The 24,280-nt window shown below is 39.1% G+C and overlaps 1 protein-coding gene across 5 annotated transcripts in view; it reads right to left on the reverse strand.

The window, feature by feature from the left end:
- Window positions 1-23,861, reverse strand: part of homer2 (homer scaffold protein 2) — a 72,915-nt gene extending 49,054 nt beyond the window's left edge. Inside the window, exons 1-2 of one of the 5 annotated variants that reach the window (XM_061975324.2) lie at window positions 23,665-23,861; window positions 6,689-6,845 (exon numbers count right to left, since the gene is read on the reverse strand). In XM_061975324.2, the coding sequence (XP_061831308.1) occupies window positions 6,689-6,845; window positions 23,665-23,666 (159 nt within the window). In that variant the 5' untranslated portion in view covers window positions 23,667-23,861. Of the gene's footprint in view, window positions 1-6,688; window positions 6,846-23,319; window positions 23,563-23,664 lie in introns of those variants that run through there. The other 4 variants (XM_061975322.2, XM_061975325.2, XM_061975323.2 and 1 more) reach the window with 4 other exon arrangements.
- Between the last annotated feature and the right edge of the window lie 419 nt (window positions 23,862-24,280).

The raw sequence follows: 24,280 nt of genomic DNA on the forward strand, positions 1-24,280 counted from the left end.
TACGCCACTATCTGCCAGTGGATCGTAAATGCCTGGGCTGATTCAGTCTCATCTGTGGTCCGAGCTTGCAGGAAGGCAGGAATTGTCACTGAACTAATAAACGGCAACGACACTGACTCCATTAATGACGACTTCGACGAGACGGAGCCGGCCATGTTGGATGCCGTATTCGCTCAACTGTTTAATTCGGACACTGAAGAAGAAGAATTCGAGGGATTTGTGAATGAGCTATAACTTCATAAAGTGAGCTTTACATTTTTATTTAGTGTGTTGTGTTGTGTGACATTAACGTTTGAGCAACGTTGAGTTATTGATATATTGTTATTGCTCTGCACTATTTCACGTGTTACTATATTGTGATTGCACGTTTGATTTACGTAACACGAGTAAATCAGCTGTTTATTCATTTTGGGAGTGAACGGAGTTGTCAGAACGCTGGTTTGTTATCTATTAATAAAGCTTGACTGACCTATCTGACTGTTTTGTTGACATAGGTGCGCCTTATAATCCGGTGCGCCTTATATATGAACAAAGTTTTGAAATATGCCATTCATTGAAGGTGCGCCTTATAATCCGATGCGCCTTATAGTGCGGAAAATACGGTACATGTTTATTAGCTGAAGAAAGAAGAGACAGAGAGAAAAAAAAAGAGAAATCTCTTCAAGTGTTGCTGACCTTTGCCCTTAAGAGTGCACTCACGCACTTACACACCACCGTGTGTGTGTGTGTGTGTGTGTGTGTGTGTGCGTGGCGCAGTGGGGGAGGTGTGAAAGTGAATGTATTACATGTAAGTTTAAAGTAGGTTTAACTTTGAAGTGTAGTATAACATTCTTAAGTTAGATTATGTTTTAGACATTTGCAACACCATACATCTGAGTGTTGAGCTAAGATAAGATAAGGACATAACATAAAATAAATAAGGAGGTATGGCAATCAGGAAAACTATCAGCTAGCGATAGACAACTGTTTGCTTTGAATATTGTTGAATAATAAATGCAAATAAAAAATATAAACAATGGGAAGAATGTAAATTCAGAGTTTAAAAGTATAGATTAAGTGACGTATAGACAGTTAAGTGAGTTTAAAACATTACTTAAAAATACATAAAGTAATATGTATAACATTTGAATTAGGAGGAAAAAAAATAATAACATTAGCGTTATTAAATCATCTACATAGTGAAAGACACAAAATAAGCAAAATAAAAGTACAATTATGCAAAAGAGAAGTAAAGAATCTAGAGCGTTCTCTAAACAAAAATGGACGCACTATTGTGGAAAATAGAAAAACAAAGTACCACAAGTACAAAAACCACAAATAAAGAAGCAAATGAGGTAGTTTCTAGGATTAACTAATTATTGTAGAAGTTGGATACCAAATGATGCTGAAATAGTAGCTCCTTTAAGTAAATTAATGAAAAATTTAATCATTTGTAGAGTGGAATTCCGAAGCTAAAGCAGCATTCTGTGAAATAAAAATAGAACAGAATGTGCGGTTGTTACAGTAACGAAAATTTTGAAAGCTATCAAATTACCATCAAAATTGCTCAATGTAAGCGGCAGAACTAGAAGCACTAATAGAAGCATGTAAAGTAATGAAAGATCAAAAGGTCACAATATATATAAAGATAGCCAAAATATAGGAATTATAAAGTCAACAGGAAAATCTGTAACACATTGGAGAACTGATAAAAAAAAATTAAAAAAAAGAGAGAAAAAAGAATTAGTAGAAGCAGTACAGCTACCAGCTAAAATAGTAATATGCAAATGTGCGACACACACCAAAGGAACAGACACAGTATCAATAGGAAATGTGTTTGCTGACAAAACAGCAAAACAAGTAACAGAAAAGGAAATACATATTTCAAACGACAAACTAGTGACATGAATAATGATATACTAAAAGATATGCAACAACAAAGTACTCCAAAAGAAAAAGATAAATGGATAAAAAAAAAAAAACGGAGTCACGTTGAACAAAAAAGACATCTATGTATGTCCAGACAATAAACCAATCTTACAAAGAAAAATCGGTATAAGTGAGCAGCAATATTGAGCCAAGGTTGAACTCATGGCTCAACAGGAGGGATATGAATGCCCTTATACAGAAGTACTATACTTCCTATAGTTTAATTCATATAAAAAAAATTTGTATAAAACATCTATGCAATTAACTAAATAAGAGTGAAGGAAAACATTATTGTCTGGTCATAGTAGATGCATTTTCAAAGTAGGTAGAAATATTTCCTAAAGGAAAAGCAGATGTGCTGACAGTAGCAAAAGCATTATGCAAATATTTAGTAAAAATGTACATTAACATTACAAGTACAACAGGACTAACACCATTTGAAAGATAGTGGAAAGACCAAGCTAAATACACTTAGCACATTGTAAAAAGGTCATATAATGGGAAAAAGTATTTGGGATTGTATTTAAAAAGGTCATATAATGGAAAAAAACAAGTATTTGGAATTGTATTTGTGTTATCAAAGGGACATGTTAACTAGCACACTACAAATTCCACTGTGTCATAGTTGTAAGCATACCATTTGATGGTGTGTCAAAGTTTGATAATAATTGGTTCCTGTTTTGGTAATTAATTTGTTCCTTATTGCGGAGCAAGTGGGAAAGGCTACAAAAACTGATTGTGTTGTATGTATAAGCCCAGACAATTACTCAAGATGAGTCCAAAAAAAAAAGTTGAATTGAAGTAATGAGCAAAACAAAATTGACCCTGTAGCTAAAGAGACAAAACAGAAACCAATATTTGATAAATATGTGAAAAAGCTAATTATACCTGCATTAACATGCAAGGCTCTGTACAACAGTTAGGAAACGTATCATCAGATAACTGCATACACATAGTAAATGTATCAATATTTGTACAAGAATTGTTAACACGCCTTAACAGTTTGATATCTGAACATTGGAAAATAACTAGACATGATGTAAACTGGCAAAGTGTTGTAGATCCAACTTATATTGATGGGTGTCCAAAGAAGTATATCTGACGACTATAAATTGGTAAATCAAGTTGCAGCTGGATTTGAATCATACGTCTACTGGTGGTGTACGATTAACAAGAATGTTGACAGAATAAACTACGTCCACTACAACGTACAGAGATTGGGAAATTGGACACAGGCCGGACTTGAAGCCGTCGCTAATCAACTCGCCACCGCCACCTTCATTATGGCTTTCAAAACCGTATGGCGCTAGACATGTTAGCGGAAAGAGGGGGTGTGTGCGCAATATTTGGTGAACAGTGTTGCACGTTCATACCAAACAACACCGATGCAGAAGGTAGCCTGACCAAAGCACTGGAAGGCCTTCGCACCCTCAACGGTAAAATGAAAGAGCACTCAGGCATAGATACATCTATGTGGGAGGGGTGGTTGGACGTGTTTGGCAAATACAAGTCTTTGGTATGGCCGTGTTCAGCAATACTGACGTTGTGTGGATGTTGTTGTATTCCCTGTCTGTTCTCTGTTTAACCGTCTGATTACCACAGCAATTAGCCCAGCAGATGATAAAGCTGTTCAGATGTACTTCCTGGTGGACGACAAGGAAGATGAATCTGAAGACGAGGATACCTACCAGGATGGTGTTCCTGATTTATTTCCAGAAATGTCATAAATATGAGGAAAAATGTATGTTCAATTCTGAGTGTAAACATAACTTTGTCGTAAGGAAATTAACCATTAACTGAAAATTGCAAGAAGAAGTTATTAGGGATAGGGAGATTATGGGAACGTTTTTGCGATAAACATGAGGGAATTGTTGGAATAATTGTTTGTAAGTTATCACAAAAGAAACGTTGTATTATGAATGCTGTCTTTCGAGGCCTAACAAGAGGAAGAAGGCTCGTGAAACGCCACTGTGATTTCAACACGGACAGATGGCAGGATCTGCTCAACTTCCAGAGGAACTCTCTTTGAAGTGTTAAACGAACTCTCTCTGAAGTATTTCACAAACTCTCTTCCAACTGTTTGGTGACCGAGGTCAACGCTATTTACGACCCACTGCCCTCTTGAAGTTGCCGTGGTCAGGAGACGGGAGGGGTTATCCATTGTCCTCCAACACCTGCCCCAGCTGGATCCAGGAAGAGCCCAAACCCGAGAAATCCTCTTCTTGAACTTCAAAGCGACCGAAAACAATGACTGTTTTACATACGTCCCATTCCTGCTGTGACATGTGTTGGTGCATGAACATTGAATATTGTAATAAAGAGGAGACGAAAACCTTCTTCGTCAGAGCGTGGTGCAGGACTGTACAGAGAGTGCAGTGGCCATGTCTCTCCTCAATATTGAGTCCAAATTGAATTCTGTCTCTGTTTGATTCCTTGCCTTTTGTCTTGTTTAATAGATGTCCTGTGTTTGAACGTGACAGTATACATCTAGTAGTATTGTACACATCTAGTAGTGATGTACACACGTAGTAGTGATGTACACATCTAGTAGTGATGTACACACGTAGTAGTGATGTACACATCTAGTAGTGATGTACACACGTAGTAGTGATGTACACATCTAGTAGTACTGTACACATCTAGTAGTGATGTACACACATAGTAGTGATGTACACACATAGTAGTGATGTACACACGTAGTAGTGATGTACACATCTAGTAGTCCTGTACACACGTAGTAGTGATGTACACACGTAGTAGTGATGTACACACCTAGTAGTGATGTACACATCTAGTAGTGATGTACACATCAGTGATGCACACATGTAGTAGTGATGTACACATCTAGTAGTGATGTACACACGTAGTAGTGATGTACACATCTAGTAGTGATGTACACACGTAGTAGTGATGTACACATCTAGTAGTGATGTACACACGTAGTAGTGATGTACACATCTAGTAGTACTGTACACATCTAGTAGTGATGTACACACATAGTAGTGATGTACACACGTAGTAGTGATGTACACATCTAGTAGTCCTGTACACACGTAGTAGTGATGTACACACCTAGTAGTGATGTAAACATCTAGTAGTGATGTACACATCAGTGATGCACACATGTAGTAGTGATGTACACATCTAGTAGTGATGTACACACGTAGTAGTGATGTACACACCTAGTAGTGATGTACACATCTAGTAGTCCTGTACACACGTAGTAGTGATGTACACACGTAGTAGTGATGTACACACCTAGTAGTGATGTACACATCTAGTAGTGATGTACACATCAGTGATGTACACATGTAGTAGTGATGTACACATCTAGTAGTCCTGTACGCATCTAGTAGTGATGTACACACGTAGTAGTATTGTACACACGTAGTAGTATTGTACACACACGTAGTAGTGATGTACACACGTAGTAGTATTGTACACAAGCACAGGGACTATGAATACAGAGAATGTAACCATGGAAACACAAGCACAGGGACTATGAATACAGAGAATGTAACCATGGAAACAAGCACAGGGACTATGAATACAGAGAATGTAACCATGGAAACAAGCACAGGGACTATGAATACAGAGCATGTAACCATAGAAACAAGCACAGGGACTATGAATACAGAGAATGTAACCATGGAAACAAGCACAGGGACTATGAATACAGAGCATGTAACCATGGAAACAAGCACAGGGACTATGAATACAGAGTTCCTACAAGGTTGCTAAGATACATGGCGCTGGGGGCGTGGTCACCATGACATCATTTGCATAATTCCCTATGATTTTCTTCTTTAAAAAAAGGCTGAAAAATGTAAAAATGCATTTAAAAACAAAGCTGTGTTAATGAGTATTAACATGTATTTATGTTTTCAGTTGTTGCTGATTGTAGTACAAAGTACTTTGTTGACAATTGTTCACGTTTTGTGAACGACTTTTAGTGACTTCTTGTTGTTTGACAGCAACAAATCTAGCATCTTACTAGTCGTACTGTTAGTACCCATCTTGACTAACTGGTTAATACAAGTACTGTTAATATCCATCTTGACTAACTGGTTAATACAAGTACTGTTAGTACCCATCTTGACTAACTGGTTAATACAAGTACTGTTAATATCCATCTTGACTAACTGGTTAATACAAGTACTGTTAATACCCATCTTGACTAACTGGTTAATACAAGTACTGTTAGTACCCATCTTGACTAACAGGTTAATACAAGTACTGTTAACATCCATCTTGACTAACTGGTTAATACAAGTACTGTTAATACCCATCTTGACTAACTGGTTAATACAAATACTGTTAGCACCCATCTTGACTAACTGGTTAATACAAGTACTGTTAATACCCATCTTGACCAACTGGTTAATACAAGTACTGTTAACATCCATCTTGACTAACTGGTTAATACAAGTACTGTTAATACCCATCTTGACTAACTGGTTAATACAAGTACTGTTAGTACCCATCTTGACTAACTGGTTAATACAAGTACTGTTAGTACCCATCTTGACTAACTGGTTAATAAAAGTGGGTCAGCTGGATAGAAGATGGCACAGGGCTGGAGAATTTAGGGACTAAGGACCCTACTAACCATGCTCCAACTAAGACAACTACAGTAGATATCATATCAGTAGATATCACATATCAGTAGATATCACACCTTAGTAGACATGATACCGCAGTAGATATTCTACCTTGGTTCCATCACTGTTACAGTAGGTATCATACCTTAGTAGACATGATATCGCAGTAGATATCCTACCTTGGTCCCATCCACACTGATGATGCGATAGCTGTTGCGTGTGCTGTCATAGAAGTAGGAGACAGTAACCGCCTGCTTGCTGGCAGGGACCCAGTTCTTCTTGGTACTAGGGTCTATCTGGAACACATGGGCCCTGGTGGTGTAGATGGGTTGTTCCCTGGGGGGGGACACACACATACTGTATCATTAGTACACTCATTATTACAGTACTGGTGGTGTAGATGGGTTGTTCCCTGGGGACACACACACACACATACTGTATCATTAGTACACTCATTATTACAGTACTGGTGGTGTAGATGGGTTGTTCCCTGGGGGGACACACACACATACTGTATCATTAGTACACTCATTATTACAGTACTGGTGGTGTAGATGGGTTGTTCCCTGGGGGGACACACACACACATACTGTATCATTAGTACACTCATTATTACAGTACTGGACAATGGTGGTGTAGATGGGTTGTTTCCATACAGTATTGCAATAGTATTGTAACATACATAAATACACACACATACACTTTACTACATAACACATACATAAATACACACGTATTCATCTTTATAGCATTTCTTGGACTGGGTATTTGTACAGACATGTACTGCATGTCCACCTGTCTGTGTGTGTGTCTGTGTGTATGTGTGTGTGTGTGTGTGTGTGTGTATGTATGTGTGTGTGTGTGCGTGTGTTTGTGTGTGCGTGTGCGTGTGTTCTCAGGCAGCAAATGAGTCGGCCGAAACTTTGTTCTAACTGTCACACACACAGTCGTGTGAAACTAGTGTACAATCAACAGTCGTGTGAAACTAGTGAACAATCAACAGTCGTGTGAATCTAGTGTACAATCAACAGTCGTGTGAAACTAGTGTACAGTCAACAGTCGTGTGAAACTAGTGTACAATCAACAGTCGTGTGAAACTAGTGTACGATCAACAGTCGTGTGAATCTAGTGTACAATCAACAGTCGTGTGAAACTAGTGTACAGTCAACAGTCGTGTGAATCTAGTGTACAATCAACAGTCGTGTGAAACTAGTGTACAATCAACAGTCGTGTGAAACTAGTGTACAGTCAACAGTCGTGTGAAACTAGTGTACAATCAACAGTCGTGTGAAATTAGTGTACAATCAACAGTCGTGTGAATCTAGTGTACAATCAACAGTCGTGTGAAACTAGTGTACAGTCAACAGTCGTGTGAAACTAGTGTACAGTCAACAGTCGTGTGAAACTAGTGTACAATCAACAGTCGTGTGAATCTAGTGAACAATCAACAGTCGTGTGAAACTAGTGTACAATCAACAGTCGTGTGAAACTAGTGTACAATCAACAGTCGTGTGAAACTAGTGTACAGTCAACAGTCGTGTGAAACTAGGGTACAATCAACAGTCGTGTGAAACTAGTGAACAATCAACAGTCGTGTGAATCTAGTGTACAATCAACAGTCGTGTGAAACGAGTGTACAATCAACAGTCGTGTGAAACTAGTGAACAATCAACAGTCGTGTGAAACTAGTGTACAATCAACAGTCGTGTAAAACTAGTGTACAATCAACAGTCGTGTAAAAACTAGTGTACAATCAACAGTCGTGTGAAACTAGTGCACAGTCAACAGTCGTGTGAAACTAGTGTACAGTCAACAGTCGTGTGAAACTAGTGTACAGTCAACAGTCGTGTGAAACTAGTGTACAGTCAACAGTCGTGTGAAACTAGTGTACAGTCAACAGTCGTATGAAACTAGTGTACAGTCAACAGTCATGTGTAACTAGTGTACAATCAACAGTTGTGTGAAACTAGTGTACAATCAACAGTCGTGTGAAACTAGGGTACAATCAACAGTCGTGTGAAACTAGTGTACAATCAACAGTCGTGTGAAACTAGTGTACAATCAACAGTCGTGTGAAACTAGTGAACAATCAACAGTCGTGTGAAACTAGTGTACAATCAACAGTCGTGTGAAACTAGTGTACAGTCAACAGTCGTGTGAAACTAGTGAACAATCAACAGTCGTGTGAAACTAATGTACAATCAACAGTCGTGTGAAATAAGTGTACAATCAACAGTCGTGTGAAACTAGTGTACAGTCAACAGTCGTGTGAAACTAGTGTACAATCAACAGTCGTGTGAAACTGGTGTACAATCAACAGTCGTGTGAAACTAGTGTACAGTCAACAGTCGTGTGAAACTAGTGTACAATCAACAGTCGTGTGAAACTAGTGTACAATCAACAGTCGTGTGAAACTAGTGTACAATCAACAGTTGTGTGAAACTAGGGTACAATCAACAGTCGTGTGAAACTAGTGTACAATCAACAGTCGTGTGAAACTAGTGAACAATCAACAGTCGTGTGAAACTAGTGTACAATCAACAGTCGTGTGAAACTAGTGTAGTCAACAGTCGTGTGAAACTAGTGTACAGTCAATAGTCGTGTGAAACTAGTGTACAATCAACAGTCGTGTGAAACTAGTGTACAATCAACAGTCGTGTGAAACTAGTGTACAGTCAACAGTCGTGTGAAACTAGTGTACAGTCAAGAGTCGTGTGAAACTAGTGTAACATCAACATTCGTGTAAAACTGGTGTACAATGGAGTACAGTCGTGCTAAACTAGTGTACAATCAACAGTCGTGTGAAACTAGTGTACAATCAACAGTTGTGTGAAACGAGTGTACAATCAACTGTCGTGTGAAACTAGTGTACAGTCAACAGTTGTGTGAAACTAGTGTACAGTCAACAGTCGTGTGAAACTAGTGTACAATCAACAGTCGTGTGAAACTAGTGTACAATCAACAGTCGTGTGAAACTAGTGTACAATCAACATTCGTGTAAAACTGGTGTACAATGGAGTACAGTCGTGCTAAACTAGTGTACAATCAACAGTCGTGTGAAACTAGTGTACAATCAACAGTTGTGTGAAACGAGTGTACAATCAACTGTCGTGTGAAACTAGTGTACAGTCAACAGTTGTGTGAAACTAGTGTACAGTCAACAGTCGTGTGAAACTAGTGTACAATCAACAGTCGTGTGAAACTAGTGTACAATCAACAGTCGTGTGAAACTAGTGTACAATCAACAGTCGTGTGAAACTAGTGAACAATCAACAGTCGTGTGAAACAAGTGTACAATCAACAGTCGTGTGAAACAAGTGTACAATCAACAGTCGTGTGAATCTAGTGTACAGTCAGCAGTCGTGTGAAACAAGTGTACAATCAACAGTCGTGTGAATCTAGTGTACAAATCAACAGTCGTGTGAAACTAGTGTACAGTCAACAGTCGTGTGAAACTAGTGTACAATCAACAGTCGTGTGAAACTAGTGTACAATCAACAGTCGTGTGAAACTAGTGTACAATCAACAGTCGTGTGAAACTAGTGAACAATCAACAGTCGTGTGAAACTAGTGTACAATCAACAGTCGTGTGAAACTAGTGTACAATCAACAGTCGTGTGAATCTAGTGTACAATGAACAGTCGTGTGAAACGAGTGTACAATCAACAGTCGTGTGAAACTAGTGAACAATCAACAATCGTGTGAAAGAAGTGTACAATCAACAGTCGTGTGAAACTAGTGTACAGTTAACAGTCGTGTGAAACTAGTGTACAATCAACAGTCGTGTGAATCTAGGGTACAATCAACAGTCGTGTGAAACTAGTGTACAATCAACAGTCGTGTGAATCTAGTGTACAATCAACAGTCGTGTGAAACGAGTGTACAGTCAACAGTCGTGTGAGACTAAGGTACAATCAACAGTCGTGTGAAACTAGTGTACAGTCAACAGTCGTGTGAAACTGGTGTACAATCAACAGTCGTGTGAAACTAGTGTACAGTCAACAGTCGTGTGAAACTAGTGTACAATCAACAGTCGTGTGAAACTAGTGTACAATCAACAGTCGTGTGAAACTAGTGTACAATCAACAGTTGTGTGAAACTAGGGTACAATCAACAGTCGTGTGAAACTAGTGTACAATCAACAGTCGTGTGAAACTAGTGAACAATCAACAGTCGTGTGAAACTAGTGTACAATCAACAGTCGTGTGAAACTAGTGTAGTCAACAGTCGTGTGAAACTAGTGTACAGTCAATAGTCGTGTGAAACTAGTGTACAATCAACAGTCGTGTGAAACTAGTGTACAATCAACAGTCGTGTGAAACTAGTGTACAGTCAACAGTCGTGTGAAACTAGTGTACAGTCAAGAGTCGTGTGAAACTAGTGTAACATCAACATTCGTGTAAAACTGGTGTACAATGGAGTACAGTCGTGCTAAACTAGTGTACAATCAACAGTCGTGTGAAACTAGTGTACAATCAACAGTTGTGTGAAACGAGTGTACAATCAACTGTCGTGTGAAACTAGTGTACAGTCAACAGTTGTGTGAAACTAGTGTACAGTCAACAGTCGTGTGAAACTAGTGTACAATCAACAGTCGTGTGAAACTAGTGTACAATCAACAGTCGTGTGAAACTAGTGTACAATCAACATTCGTGTAAAACTGGTGTACAATGGAGTACAGTCGTGCTAAACTAGTGTACAATCAACAGTCGTGTGAAACTAGTGTACAATCAACAGTTGTGTGAAACGAGTGTACAATCAACTGTCGTGTGAAACTAGTGTACAGTCAACAGTTGTGTGAAACTAGTGTACAGTCAACAGTCGTGTGAAACTAGTGTACAATCAACAGTCGTGTGAAACTAGTGTACAATCAACAGTCGTGTGAAACTAGTGTACAATCAACAGTCGTGTGAAACTAGTGAACAATCAACAGTCGTGTGAAACAAGTGTACAATCAACAGTCGTGTGAAACAAGTGTACAATCAACAGTCGTGTGAATCTAGTGTACAGTCAGCAGTCGTGTGAAACAAGTGTACAATCAACAGTCGTGTGAATCTAGTGTACAAATCAACAGTCGTGTGAAACTAGTGTACAGTCAACAGTCGTGTGAAACTAGTGTACAATCAACAGTCGTGTGAAACTAGTGTACAATCAACAGTCGTGTGAAACTAGTGTACAATCAACAGTCGTGTGAAACTAGTGAACAATCAACAGTCGTGTGAAACTAGTGTACAATCAACAGTCGTGTGAAACTAGTGTACAATCAACAGTCGTGTGAATCTAGTGTACAATGAACAGTCGTGTGAAACGAGTGTACAATCAACAGTCGTGTGAAACTAGTGAACAATCAACAGTCGTGTGAAAGAAGTGTACAATCAACAGTCGTGTGAAACTAGTGTACAGTTAACAGTCGTGTGAAACTAGTGTACAATCAACAGTCGTGTGAATCTAGGGTACAATCAACAGTCGTGTGAAACTAGTGTACAATCAACAGTCGTGTGAATCTAGTGTACAATCAACAGTCGTGTGAAACGAGTGTACAGTCAACAGTCGTGTGAGACTAAGGTACAATCAACAGTCGTGTGAAACTAAGGTACAATCAACAGTCGTGTGAATCTAGTGTACAATCAACAGTGGTGTGAAAAGTTCACAGAGTGATTTATTGATCATGACATTGCAAAAGATAATTAAGGTCAGTCTGAAAAAGAAAGACTGCATGTTTGACTTTGTTATATTTATTAACATTTACACGTACTTCCTGTTTACTTAAATATTGATGATATATTTGGTGAGGTGTCACATGACAACTTATATTCATAAACATTATTTACACTTTATTAAATATTGATGATATATTTGGTGAGGTGTCACATGACAACTTATATTCATAAACATTATTTACACTTTATTAAATATTGATGATATATTTGGTGAGGTGTCACATGACAAGTGTGTGCTGGCAGACTAGTGAGGTGACACTGCTGTCATGGCAACACCATGTCAACGTGTCAAAGGTGTGGAGTGAGTCTTAACAACTACAAATGTATGTGACACAACTGGAAGTACAACATTGTGGAGAAATTATCTTCATTACCTCACCACATTTCTCTAATTGTCCACCAATAGACTAATTACTACTAGAAGTACTACTCAAAGTACTATTAAAATGACTACTCATAGTACTATTCAAAGTACAATTAAAATGACTATTGAAAGTACTATTCAAAACATCATGTGACATGTATCACATCATCCAGTCTTGCACTCACCTGGCGACAGGTGAAATCTTCTATGAAAAAGAACAAACTGTAACCGTGAACATCTTTGTGACAACAGGAAAACAACATCAGGAGTTAGGACTTTGTGTGTGTGAGTGTATATGTATATATATATATATATATATATATATATATCCATCCATCCATCCATCCACCTTCTTCCGCTTATCCGAGGTCGGGTCGCGGGGGCAGCAGCCTAAGCAGGGAAGCCCAGACTTCCCTCTCCCCAGCCACTTTGTCCAGCTCCTCCCGGGGGATCCCGAGGCGTTCCCAGGCCAGCCGGGAGACATAGTCTTCCCAACATGTCCTGGGTCTTCCCCGTGGCCTCCTACCGGTCGGACGTGCCCTAAACACCTCCCAAGGGAGGCGATCGGGTGGCATCCTGACCAGATGCCCGAACCACCTCATCTGGCTCCTCTCGATGTGGAGGAGCAGCGGCTTTACTTTGAGCTCCTCCCGGATGACAGAGCTTCTCACCCTATCTCTAAGGGAGAGCCCCGCCACCCGGCGGAGGAAACTCATTTCGGCCGCTTGTACCCGTGATCTTGTCCTTTCGGTCATAACCCAAAGCTCATGACCATAGGTGAGGATGGGAACGTAGATCGACCGGTAAATTGAGAGCTTTGCCTTCCGGCTCAGCTCCTTCTTCACCACAACGGATCGATACAGCGTCCGCATTACTGAAGACGCCGCACCGATCCACCTGTCGATCTCACGATCCACTCTTCCCTCACTCGTGAACAAGACTCCGAGGTACTTGAACTCCTCCACTTGGGGCAGGGTCTCCTCCCCAACCCGGAGATGGCACTCCACCCTTTTCCGGGCGAGAACCATGGACTCGGACTTGGAGGTGCTGATTCTCATCCCAGTCGCTTCACACTCGGCTGCGAACCGATCCAGCGAGAGCTGAAGATCCTGGCCAGATGAAGCCATCAGGACCACATCATCTGCAAAAAGCAGAGACCTAATCCTGCAGCCACCAAACCAGATCCCCTCAACGCCCTGACTGCGCCTAGAAATTCTGTCCATAAAAGTTCAGAACAGAATGGGTGACAAAGGGCAGTCTTGGCGGAGTCCAACCCTCACTGGAAACGTGTCCGACTTACTGCCGGCAATGCGGACCAAGCTCTGGCACTGATCATACAGGGAGCGGACCGCCAAAATCAGACAGTCCGATACCCCGTACTCTCTGAGCACTCCCCACAGGACCTCCTGAGGGACACGGTCGAATGCCTTCTCCAAGTCCACAAAGCACATGTAGACTGGTTGGGCAAACTCCCATGCACCCTCAAGGACCCTGCCGAGAGTATAGAGCTGGTCCACAGTTCCACGACCAGGACGAAAACCACACTGTTCCTCCTGAATCCGAGGTTGGACTATCCGGCGTAGCCTCCTCTCCAGTACACCTGAATAGACCTTACCGGGAAGGCTGAGGAGTGTCATCCCACGATAGTTAGAACACACCCTCCGGTTCCCCTTCTTAAAGAGAGGAACCACCACCCCGGTCTGCCAATCCAGAGGTACCGCCCCCGATGTCCACGCGATGCTGCAGAGTCTTGTCAACCAAGACAGCCCCACAGCATCCAGAGCCTTAAGGAACTCCGGGCGGATCTCATCCACCCCCGGGGCCTTGCCACCGAGGAGCTTTTTAACTACCTCAGCAAACCTCAGCCCCAGAAATAGAAGAGTCCACCACAGATTCCTCAGGCACTGCTTCCTCATAGGAAGACGTGTTGGTGGGATTGAGGAGGTCTTCGAAGTATTCTTTCCACCGATCCACAACATCCGCAGTCGAGGTCAGCAGAACACCATCCTCACCCTACACAGTGTTGATAGTGCACTGCTTCCCCTTCCTGAGGCGGCGGATGGTGGTCCAGAATCGCTTCGAAGCCGTCCGGAAGTCGTTTTCCATGGCTTCCCCGAACTCCTCCCATGTCCGAGTTTTTGCCTCCGCGACCGCTGAAGCCGCACACCGCTTGGCCTGTCGGTACCTGTCCGCTGCCTCAGGAGTCCTATGAGCCAAAAGAACTCGATAGGACTCCTTCTTCAGCTTGACGGCATCCCTCACCGCCGGTGTCCACCAACGGGTTCTAGGATTACCGCCACAGCAAGCACCAACTACTTTGCGGCCACAGCTCCAATCAGCCGCCTCGACAATAGAGGCGCGGAACATGGTCCACTCGGACTCAATGTCCAGCACCTCCCTCGTGACATGTTCAAAGTTCTTCCGGAGGTGGGAATTGAAACTCTCTCTGACAGGAGACTCTGCCAGACGTTCTCAGCAAACCCTCACAATGCGTTTGGGCCTGCCAGGTCTGTCCGGCATCCTCCCCCACCATCGCAGCCAACTCACCACCAGGTGGTGATCGGTAGAAAGCTCCGCCCCTCTCTTCACCCGAGTGTCCAAAACATGAGGCCGCAAATCCGATGACACAACTACAAAGTCGATCATGGAACTGCGGCCTAGGGTGTCCTGGTGCCAAGTGCACATATGGACACCCTTATGTTTGAACATGGTGTTTGTTATGGACAATCCGTGACAGGCACAAAAGTCCAATAACAAAACACCGCTCGGGTTCAGATCCGGGCAGCCATTCTTCCCAATCACGCCTCTCCAGGTTTCACTGTCGTTGCCAACATGAGCATTGAAGTCCCCCAGTAGAACGAGGGAATCACCCGGGGGAGCACTCTCAAGTACTCCCTTGAGTGAATCCAAAAAGGGTGGGTACTCTGAGCTGCTGTTTGGCGCATAAGCGCAAACCACAGTCAGGACCCGTCCCCCCACCCGAAGGCGGAGGGAAGCTACCCTCTCGTCCACCGGGTTGAATTTTATATATATATATATATATATATATATATATATATATATATAATGTACTAATGTACTGGTATCATGTGTGTAAACATTGTATCTGATGTTGTGGTTATATACACACACACACACACACACACACACACATACATACATACATACATACATACATATATATATAATGTATGTATATAGATACACAATTGAATTGTGATAGGGATGTAGGTCAAAATGCCAAATATGGTCGCTGATCATTTTTATTCATGGTGAGTGACTCGTCGTGTGTGTGTGTGTGTGTGTGTGTGTGTGTGTGTGTGTGTGTGTGTGTGTGTGTGTGTGTGTGTGTGTGTGTGTGTGTGTGTGTGTGTGTGTGTGTGTGTGTGTGTGTGTGTCACAAGTCAAAGACGTGTTTGCTGCTTCTTGACGTCACACTGGTCTCTACTTGTGTGTTCATCACTGCATGTTTCCACTGCAGCATAGAAAGCCAAATAAAAAGCATGACAAGTGGGCGTGGCCAGTGGGCGTGGCCAGTGACTTACACAACACACAAGACTGCAGTCACACCGGTTTCAACGTGGGCGGAGCCTAAATCATCTGAAACTTCCTACAACACACTACTCTATGTCAATCAAAACTTGTTGAAGAAATGTTGATATTACACATCTTCTACTGTATCACATGTTTATATCACTGTGTGTCAGTCACATGTTGATATTACACATCTTCTACTGTATCACATGTGTATATCACTGTGTGTCAGTCACTGGTTGATATTACACATCTTCTACTGTATCACATGTTTATATCACTGTGTCAGTCACATGTTGATATTACACATCTTCTACTGTATCACATGTTTATATCACTGTGTGTCAGTCACATGTTGATATTACACATCTTCTACTGTATCACATGTTTATATCACTGTGTCAGTCACATGTTGATATTACACATCTTCTACTGTATCACATGTTTATATCACTGTGTGTCAGTCACTGGTTGATATTACACATCTTCTACTGTATCACATGTTTATATCACTGTGTCAGTCACATGTTTATATTACACATCTTCTACTGTATCACATGTTTATATCACTGTGTGTCAGTCACATGTTGATATTACATATCTTCTACTGTATCACATGTTTATATCACTGTGTCAGTCACATGTTGATATTACACATCTTCTACTGTATCACATGTTTATATCACTGTGTGTCAGTCACATGTTGATATTACACATCTTCTACTGTATCACATGTTTATATCACTGTGTGTCAGTCACATGTTGATATTACACATCTTCTACTGTATCACATGTTTATATCACTGTGTCAGTCACATGTTTATATTACACATCTTCTACTGTATCACATGTTTATATCACTGTGTGTCAGTCACATGTTGATATTACACATCTTCTACTGTATCACATGTTTATATCACTGTGTCAGTCACATGTTGATATTACACATCTTCTACTGTATCACATGTTTATATCACTGTGTGTCAGTCACATGTTGATATTACACATCTTCTACTGTATCACATGTTTATATCACTGTGTGTCAGTCACATGTTGATATTACACATCTTCTACTGTATCACATGTTTATATCACTGTGTCAGTCACATGTTTATATTACACATCTTCTACTGTATCACATGTTTATATCACTGTGTGTCAGTCACATGTTGATATTACACATCTTCTACTGTATCACATGTTTATATCACTGTGTCAGTCACATGTTGATATTACACATCTTCTACTGTATCACATGTTTATATCACTGTGTGTCAGTCACTGGTTGATATTACACATCTTCTACTGTATCACATGTTTATATCACTGTGTGTCAGTCACATGTTGATATTACACATCTTCTACTGTATCACATGTTTATATCACTGTGTGTCAGTCACATGTTGATATTACACATCTTCTACTGTATCACATGTTTATATCACTGTGTGTCAGTCACATGTTGATATTACACATCTTCTACTGTATCACATGTTTATATCACTGTGTGTCAGTCACATGTTGATATTACACATCTTCTACTGTATCACATGTTTATATCACTGTGTGTCAGTCACATGTTGATATTACACATCTTCTACTGTATCACATGTTTATATCACTGTGTCAGTCACATGTTTATATTACACATCTTCTACTGTATCACATGTTTATATCACTGTGTGTCAGTCACATGTTGATATTACACATCTTCTACTGTATCACATGTTTATATCACTGTGTGTCAGTCACATGTTGATATTACACATCTTCTACTGTATCACATGTTTATATCACTGTGTGTCAGTCACATGTTTATATTACGCATCTTCTACTGTATCACATGTTTATATCGCTGTGTCAGTCACATGTTGATATTAAACATCTTCTACTGTATCACATGTTTATATCACTGTGTGTCAGTCACATGTTGATATTACACATCTACTGTATCACATGTTTATATCACTGTGTCAGTCACATGTTGATATTACACATCTTCTACTGTATCACATGTTTATATCACTGTGTGTCAGTCACATGTTGATATTACACATCTTCTACTGTATCACATGTTGATATCACTGTGTGTCAGTCACATGTTTATATGACAAGTAAACATTAGTTGACTTATCACTCAAACGTTAGTTGACTTGACGTTGACAAGTGAGGTGACAGGTGTGTAGTCCGTGCACAGGTGAGTCAGAACTACTTTCACTCCCAAACAAAGTCAGATGGTACTTTAGATAAAACATTTGATCAAATCACAGATGTGCAGTCAAGTAGAAACGTTGACAAAAACTCTTCCTGTACAACACTCTGACAATAACAACACTGTGACAATAACGACACTGTGACAATAACGACACTGTGACAATAACTACACAGTGACAATAACGACACAGTGACAATAACGACACTGCGACAATAACGACACTGCGACAATAACGACACTGCGACAATAACTACACTGTGACAATAACGACACAGTGACAATAACGACACTGTGACAATAACGACACTCTGACAATAACTACACTCTGACAATAACGACACTGTGACAATAACGACACTGTGACAATAACGACACTGTGACAATAACGACACTGCGACAATAACGACACTGCGACAATAACGACACTCTGACAATAACGACACTCTGACAATAACGACACTGTGACAATAACGACACTGTGACAATAACGACACTCTGACAATAACGACACTGTGACAATAACGACACTGTGACAATAACGACACTGTGACAATAACGACACTGTACCAATAACGACACTGTGACAATAACGACACTGTGACAATAACGACACTGTGACAATAACGACACTGTGACAATAACGACACTGTGACAATAACGACACTGTGACAATAACGACACTGTACCAATAACGACACTGTGACAATAACGACACTGTGACAATAACGACACTGTGACAATAACGACACTGTACCAATAACGACACTGTGACAATAACGACACTGCGACAATAACGACACTGCGACAATAACGACACTGTGAAATTAACGACACTGTGAAATTAACGACACTGTGAAAATAACGACACTGTGAAAATAACGACACTGTGACAATAACGACACTGTGACAATAACGACACTGTGAAATTAACGACACTGTGAAAATAACGACACTGTGACAATAACGACACTGTGACCTAAGTATTCATTAAGTACCACCATAGTGACAACATTAAATACAGTAGTGTAGTAGACCTAAGTATTCATTAAGTACCACCATAATGACAACATTAAATACAGTAGTGTAGTAGACCTAAGTATTCATTAAGTACCACCATAATGACAACATTAAATACAGTAGTGTAGTAGACCTAAGTATTCATTAAGTAGCAGCATCATTAAATACAGTAGTGTAGTAGACCTAAGTATTCATTAAGTACCACCATCATTAAATACAGTAGTGTAGTAGACCTAAGTATTCATTAAGTACCACCATAATGACAACATTAAATACAGTAGTGTAGTAGACCTAAGTATTCATTAAGTACCACCATAATGACAACATTAAAATACAGTAGTGTAGTAGACCTAAGTATTCATTAAGTACCACCATAATGACAACATTAAATACAGTAGTGTAGTAGACCTAAGTATTCATTAAGTACCGCCATAATGACAACATTAAATACAGTAGTGTAGTAGACCTAAGTATTCATTAAGTACCACCATAATGACAACATTAAATACAGTAGTGTAGTAGACCTAAGTATTCATTAAGTACCACCATAATGACAACATTAAATACAGTAGTGTAGTAGACCTAAGTATTCATTAAGTACCACCATAATGACAACATTAAATACAGTAGTGTAGTAGACCTAAGTATTCATTAAGTACCACCATAATGACAACATTAAATACAGTAGTGTAGTAGACCTAAGTATTCATTAAGTACCACCATAATGACAACATTAAATACAGTAGTGTAGTAGACCTAAGTATTCATTAAGTACCACCATAATGACAACATTAAATACAGTAGTGTAGTAGACCTAAGTATTCATTAAGTAGCAGCATCATTAAATACAGTAGTGTAGTAGACCTAAGTATTCATTAAGTACCAACATAATGACAACATTAAATACAGTAGTGTGGTAGGCCTAAGTATTCATTAAGTACCACCATCATTAAATACAGTAGTGTAGTAGACCTAAGTATTCATCAAGTACCACCATAATGACAACATTAAATACAGTAGTGTAGTAGACCTAAGTATTCATTAAGTACCACCATAATGACAACATTAAATACAGTAGTGTAGTACACCTAAGTATTCATTAAGTACCACCATCATTAAATACAGTAGTGTAGTAGACCTAAGTATTCATTAAGTACCACCATAATGACAACAATAAATACAGTAGTGTAGTAGACCTAAGTATTCATTAAGTACCACCATAATGACAACATTAAATACAGTAGTGTAGTAGACCTAAGTATTCATTAAGTACCACCATAATGACAACATTAAATACAGTAGTGTAGTAGACCTAAGTATTCATTAAGTACCATCATAATGACAACATTAAATACAGTAATGTAGTAGACCTAAGTATTCATTAAGTACCACCATAATGACAACATTAAATACAGTAGTGTAGTAGACCTAAGTATTCATCAAGTAGCAGTATAATGACAACATTAAATACAGTAGTGTAGTAGACCTAAGTATTCATTAAGTACCACCATCATTAAATACAGTAGTGTAGTAGACCTAAGTATTCATTAAGTACCACCATAATGACAACATTAAATACAGTAGTGTAGTAGACCTTAGTATTCATTAAGTACCACCATAATGACAACATTAAATACAGTAGTGTAGTAGACCTAAGTATTCATTAAGTAGCAGCATCATTAAATACAGTAGTGTAGTAGACCTAAGTATTCATTAAGTACCACCATCATTAAATACAGTAGTGTAGTAGACCTAAGTATTCATAAAGTACCACCATAATGACAACATTAAATACAGTAGTGTAGTAGACCTAAGTATTCATTAAGTACCACCATAATGACAACATTAAATACAGTAGTGTAGTAGACCTAAGTATTCATTAAGTACCACCATAATGACAACATTAAATACAGTAGTGTAGTAGACCTAAGTATTCATTAAGTACCACCATCGTTAAATACAGTAGTGTAGTAGACCTAAGTATTCATTAAGTACCACCATAATGACATCATTAAATACAGTAGTGTAGTAGACCTAAGTATTCATTAAGTACCACCATAGTGACAACATTAAATACAGTAGTGTAGTAGACCTAAGTATTCATTAAGTACCACCATCATTAAATACAGTAGTGTAGTAGACCTAAGTATTCATTAAGTCCCACCATAATGACAACATTAAATACAGTAGTGTAGTAGACCTAAGTAATCATTAAGTACCACCATCATTAAATACAGTAGTGTAGTAGACCTAAGTATTCATTAAGTACCACCATTATGACAACATTAAATACAGTAATGTAGTAGACCTAAGTATTCATTAAGTACCACCATAATGACAACATTAAATACAGTAGTGTAGTAGACCTAAGTATTCATTAAGTACCACCATAATGACAACATTAAATACAGTAGTGTAGTAGACCTAAGTATTCATTAAGTACCACCATAATGACAACATTAAATACAGTAGTGTAGTAGACCTAAGTATTCATTAAGTACCACCATCGTTAAATACAGTAGTGTAGTAGACCTAAGTATTCATTAAGTACCACCATAATGACATCATTAAATACAGTAGTGTAGTAGACCTAAGTATTCATTAAGTACCACCATAGTGACAACATTAAATACAGTAGTGTAGTAGACCTAAGTATTCATTAAGTACCACCATCATTAAATACAGTAGTGTAGTAGACCTAAGTATTCATTAAGTCCCACCATAATGACAACATTAAATACAGTAGTGTAGTAGACCTAAGTAATCATTAAGTACCACCATCATTAAATACAGTAGTGTAGTAGACCTAAGTATTCATTAAGTACCACCATTATGACAACATTAAATACAGTAATGTAGTAGACCTAAGTATTCATTAAGTACCACCATAATGACAACATTAAATACAGTAGTGTAGTAGACCTTAGTATTCATTAAGTAGCAGCATCATTAAATACAGTAGTGTAGTAGACCTAAGTATTCATTAAGTACCACCATAGTGACAACATTAAATATAGTAGTGTAGTAGACCTAAGTATTCATTAAGTAGCAGCATCATTAAATACAGTAGTGTAGTAGACCTAAGTATTCATTAAGTACCACCATAATGACAACATTAAATACAGTAGTGTAGTAGACCTAAGTATTCATTAAGTACCACCATCATTAAATACAGTAGTGTAGTAGACCTAAGTATTCATTAAGTACCACCATAATGACAACATTAAATACAGTAGTGTAGTAGACCTTAGTATTCATTAAGTAGCAGCATCATTAAATACAGTAGTGTAGTAGACCTAAGTATTCATTAAGTACCACCATAGTGACAACATTAAATACAGTAGTGTAGTAGACCTAAGTATTCATTAAGTACCACCATAATGACAACATTAAATATAGTAGTGTAGTAGACCTAAGTATTCATTAAGTAGCAGCATCATTAAATACAGTAGTGTAGTAGACCTAAGTATTCATTAAGTACCACCATAATGACAACATTAAATACAGTAGTGTAGTAGACCTAAGTATTCATTAAGTACCACCATAATGACAACATTACATACAGTAGTGTAGTAGACCTAAGTATTCATTAAGTAGCACCATCATTAAATACAGTAGTGTAGTAGACCTAAGTATTCATTAAGTAGCAGCATAATGACATCATTAAATACAGTAGTGTAGTAGACCTAAGTATTCATTAAGTACCACCATAATGACAAGATGAATGTATTGAAATGAGCATGAAAAGTGTTGAAAAGAAAGAATGTAAGATGAGTGACAGTCAGATAGCCACGTGACCCAGCAGGATTATTAATAGCAACACATTGTGATTGACAGCACACAGAACTACGGCGTCATTAAGAATGATCGGTCATTAATAATGCTGCAGGTGTGACGTCATTAAGAATGATCGGTCATGAATAATGCTGCAGGTGTGACGTCAGTGTGGAAGAAACTCACCCCATTGTGGCGACAAGTGTAGCAATAAAAGTGAATAATGGTCACGTCCACAGCTGATCGGCAGCTTCACACTTCCACGCTCATTGTCGTCCAGTGACACTTGCTGGATCTCTCCTCCGTGGAGTGGGCGAGCGTCAAAAAGAACATTAGTCAAGAGCTTTCCCCTCGACGTCGTCAAACTAAGTGGCGCTAATTCCACGGCTCGTACCTGCGCGCTCAGCAGCGACACGCAGCGGCGCGCGGCTGCTACTACACCGCACACATTCCGTCCACTTGCACTCCAAGCCGCCTTTCAGACACAAACACGACAAAGTCCACGCGAGGGACATGTTTCTTTCTACTTACATGGAGGCTTCCACGCAGGTGACGTCACTTTCCACCACCTGTCAAAAGACTTATTATTCTCCTCAAAGTGTTTCTTATTATTCTCCTCAAAGTGTTTCGTATTATTCTCCTCAAAGTGTTTCTGTGCGTGGAGTTTAGTGAAAAGAGCACGCGAGACAGGAAATATAACACGCCAGCTAATCACGGCAGGTGCGCGCGTGCGCGGAACTCGTCTTGTTGTTCTTGTTGCCGGGGGAAGGTTTACATGACACCTGCTCAGGTCACGTGGGCGTGGAAGGAAATGAGCAGGTCCGAATTACAAATACAATAAAATGAAAAATATTCTGACCAAGCAAAATAAATAAATACATAAATGAATAAATAAATAAATACAATAAAATGAAAAATATTCTGGCCAAAATAATTAGATAAATAAATATAAATATTCTGGCCAAGCAAAATTTAAAAAGAAATAAAATATATTAATAAATATATGAATAAATAGATTAATTAAAATAAAAAATATTCTGACCAAGAAAAATAAATAAATAAATATATAAATGAATAAACAAATAAATACAATTAAATGAAAAATATTCTGACCAAGCAAAATAAATAAATATATAAATGAATAAAC

This window comes from Nerophis lumbriciformis, linkage group LG15 (genome assembly GCF_033978685.3).
Source record: "Nerophis lumbriciformis linkage group LG15, RoL_Nlum_v2.1, whole genome shotgun sequence".
In the NCBI taxonomy this organism is placed as follows: domain Eukaryota; kingdom Metazoa; phylum Chordata; class Actinopteri; order Syngnathiformes; family Syngnathidae; genus Nerophis; species Nerophis lumbriciformis.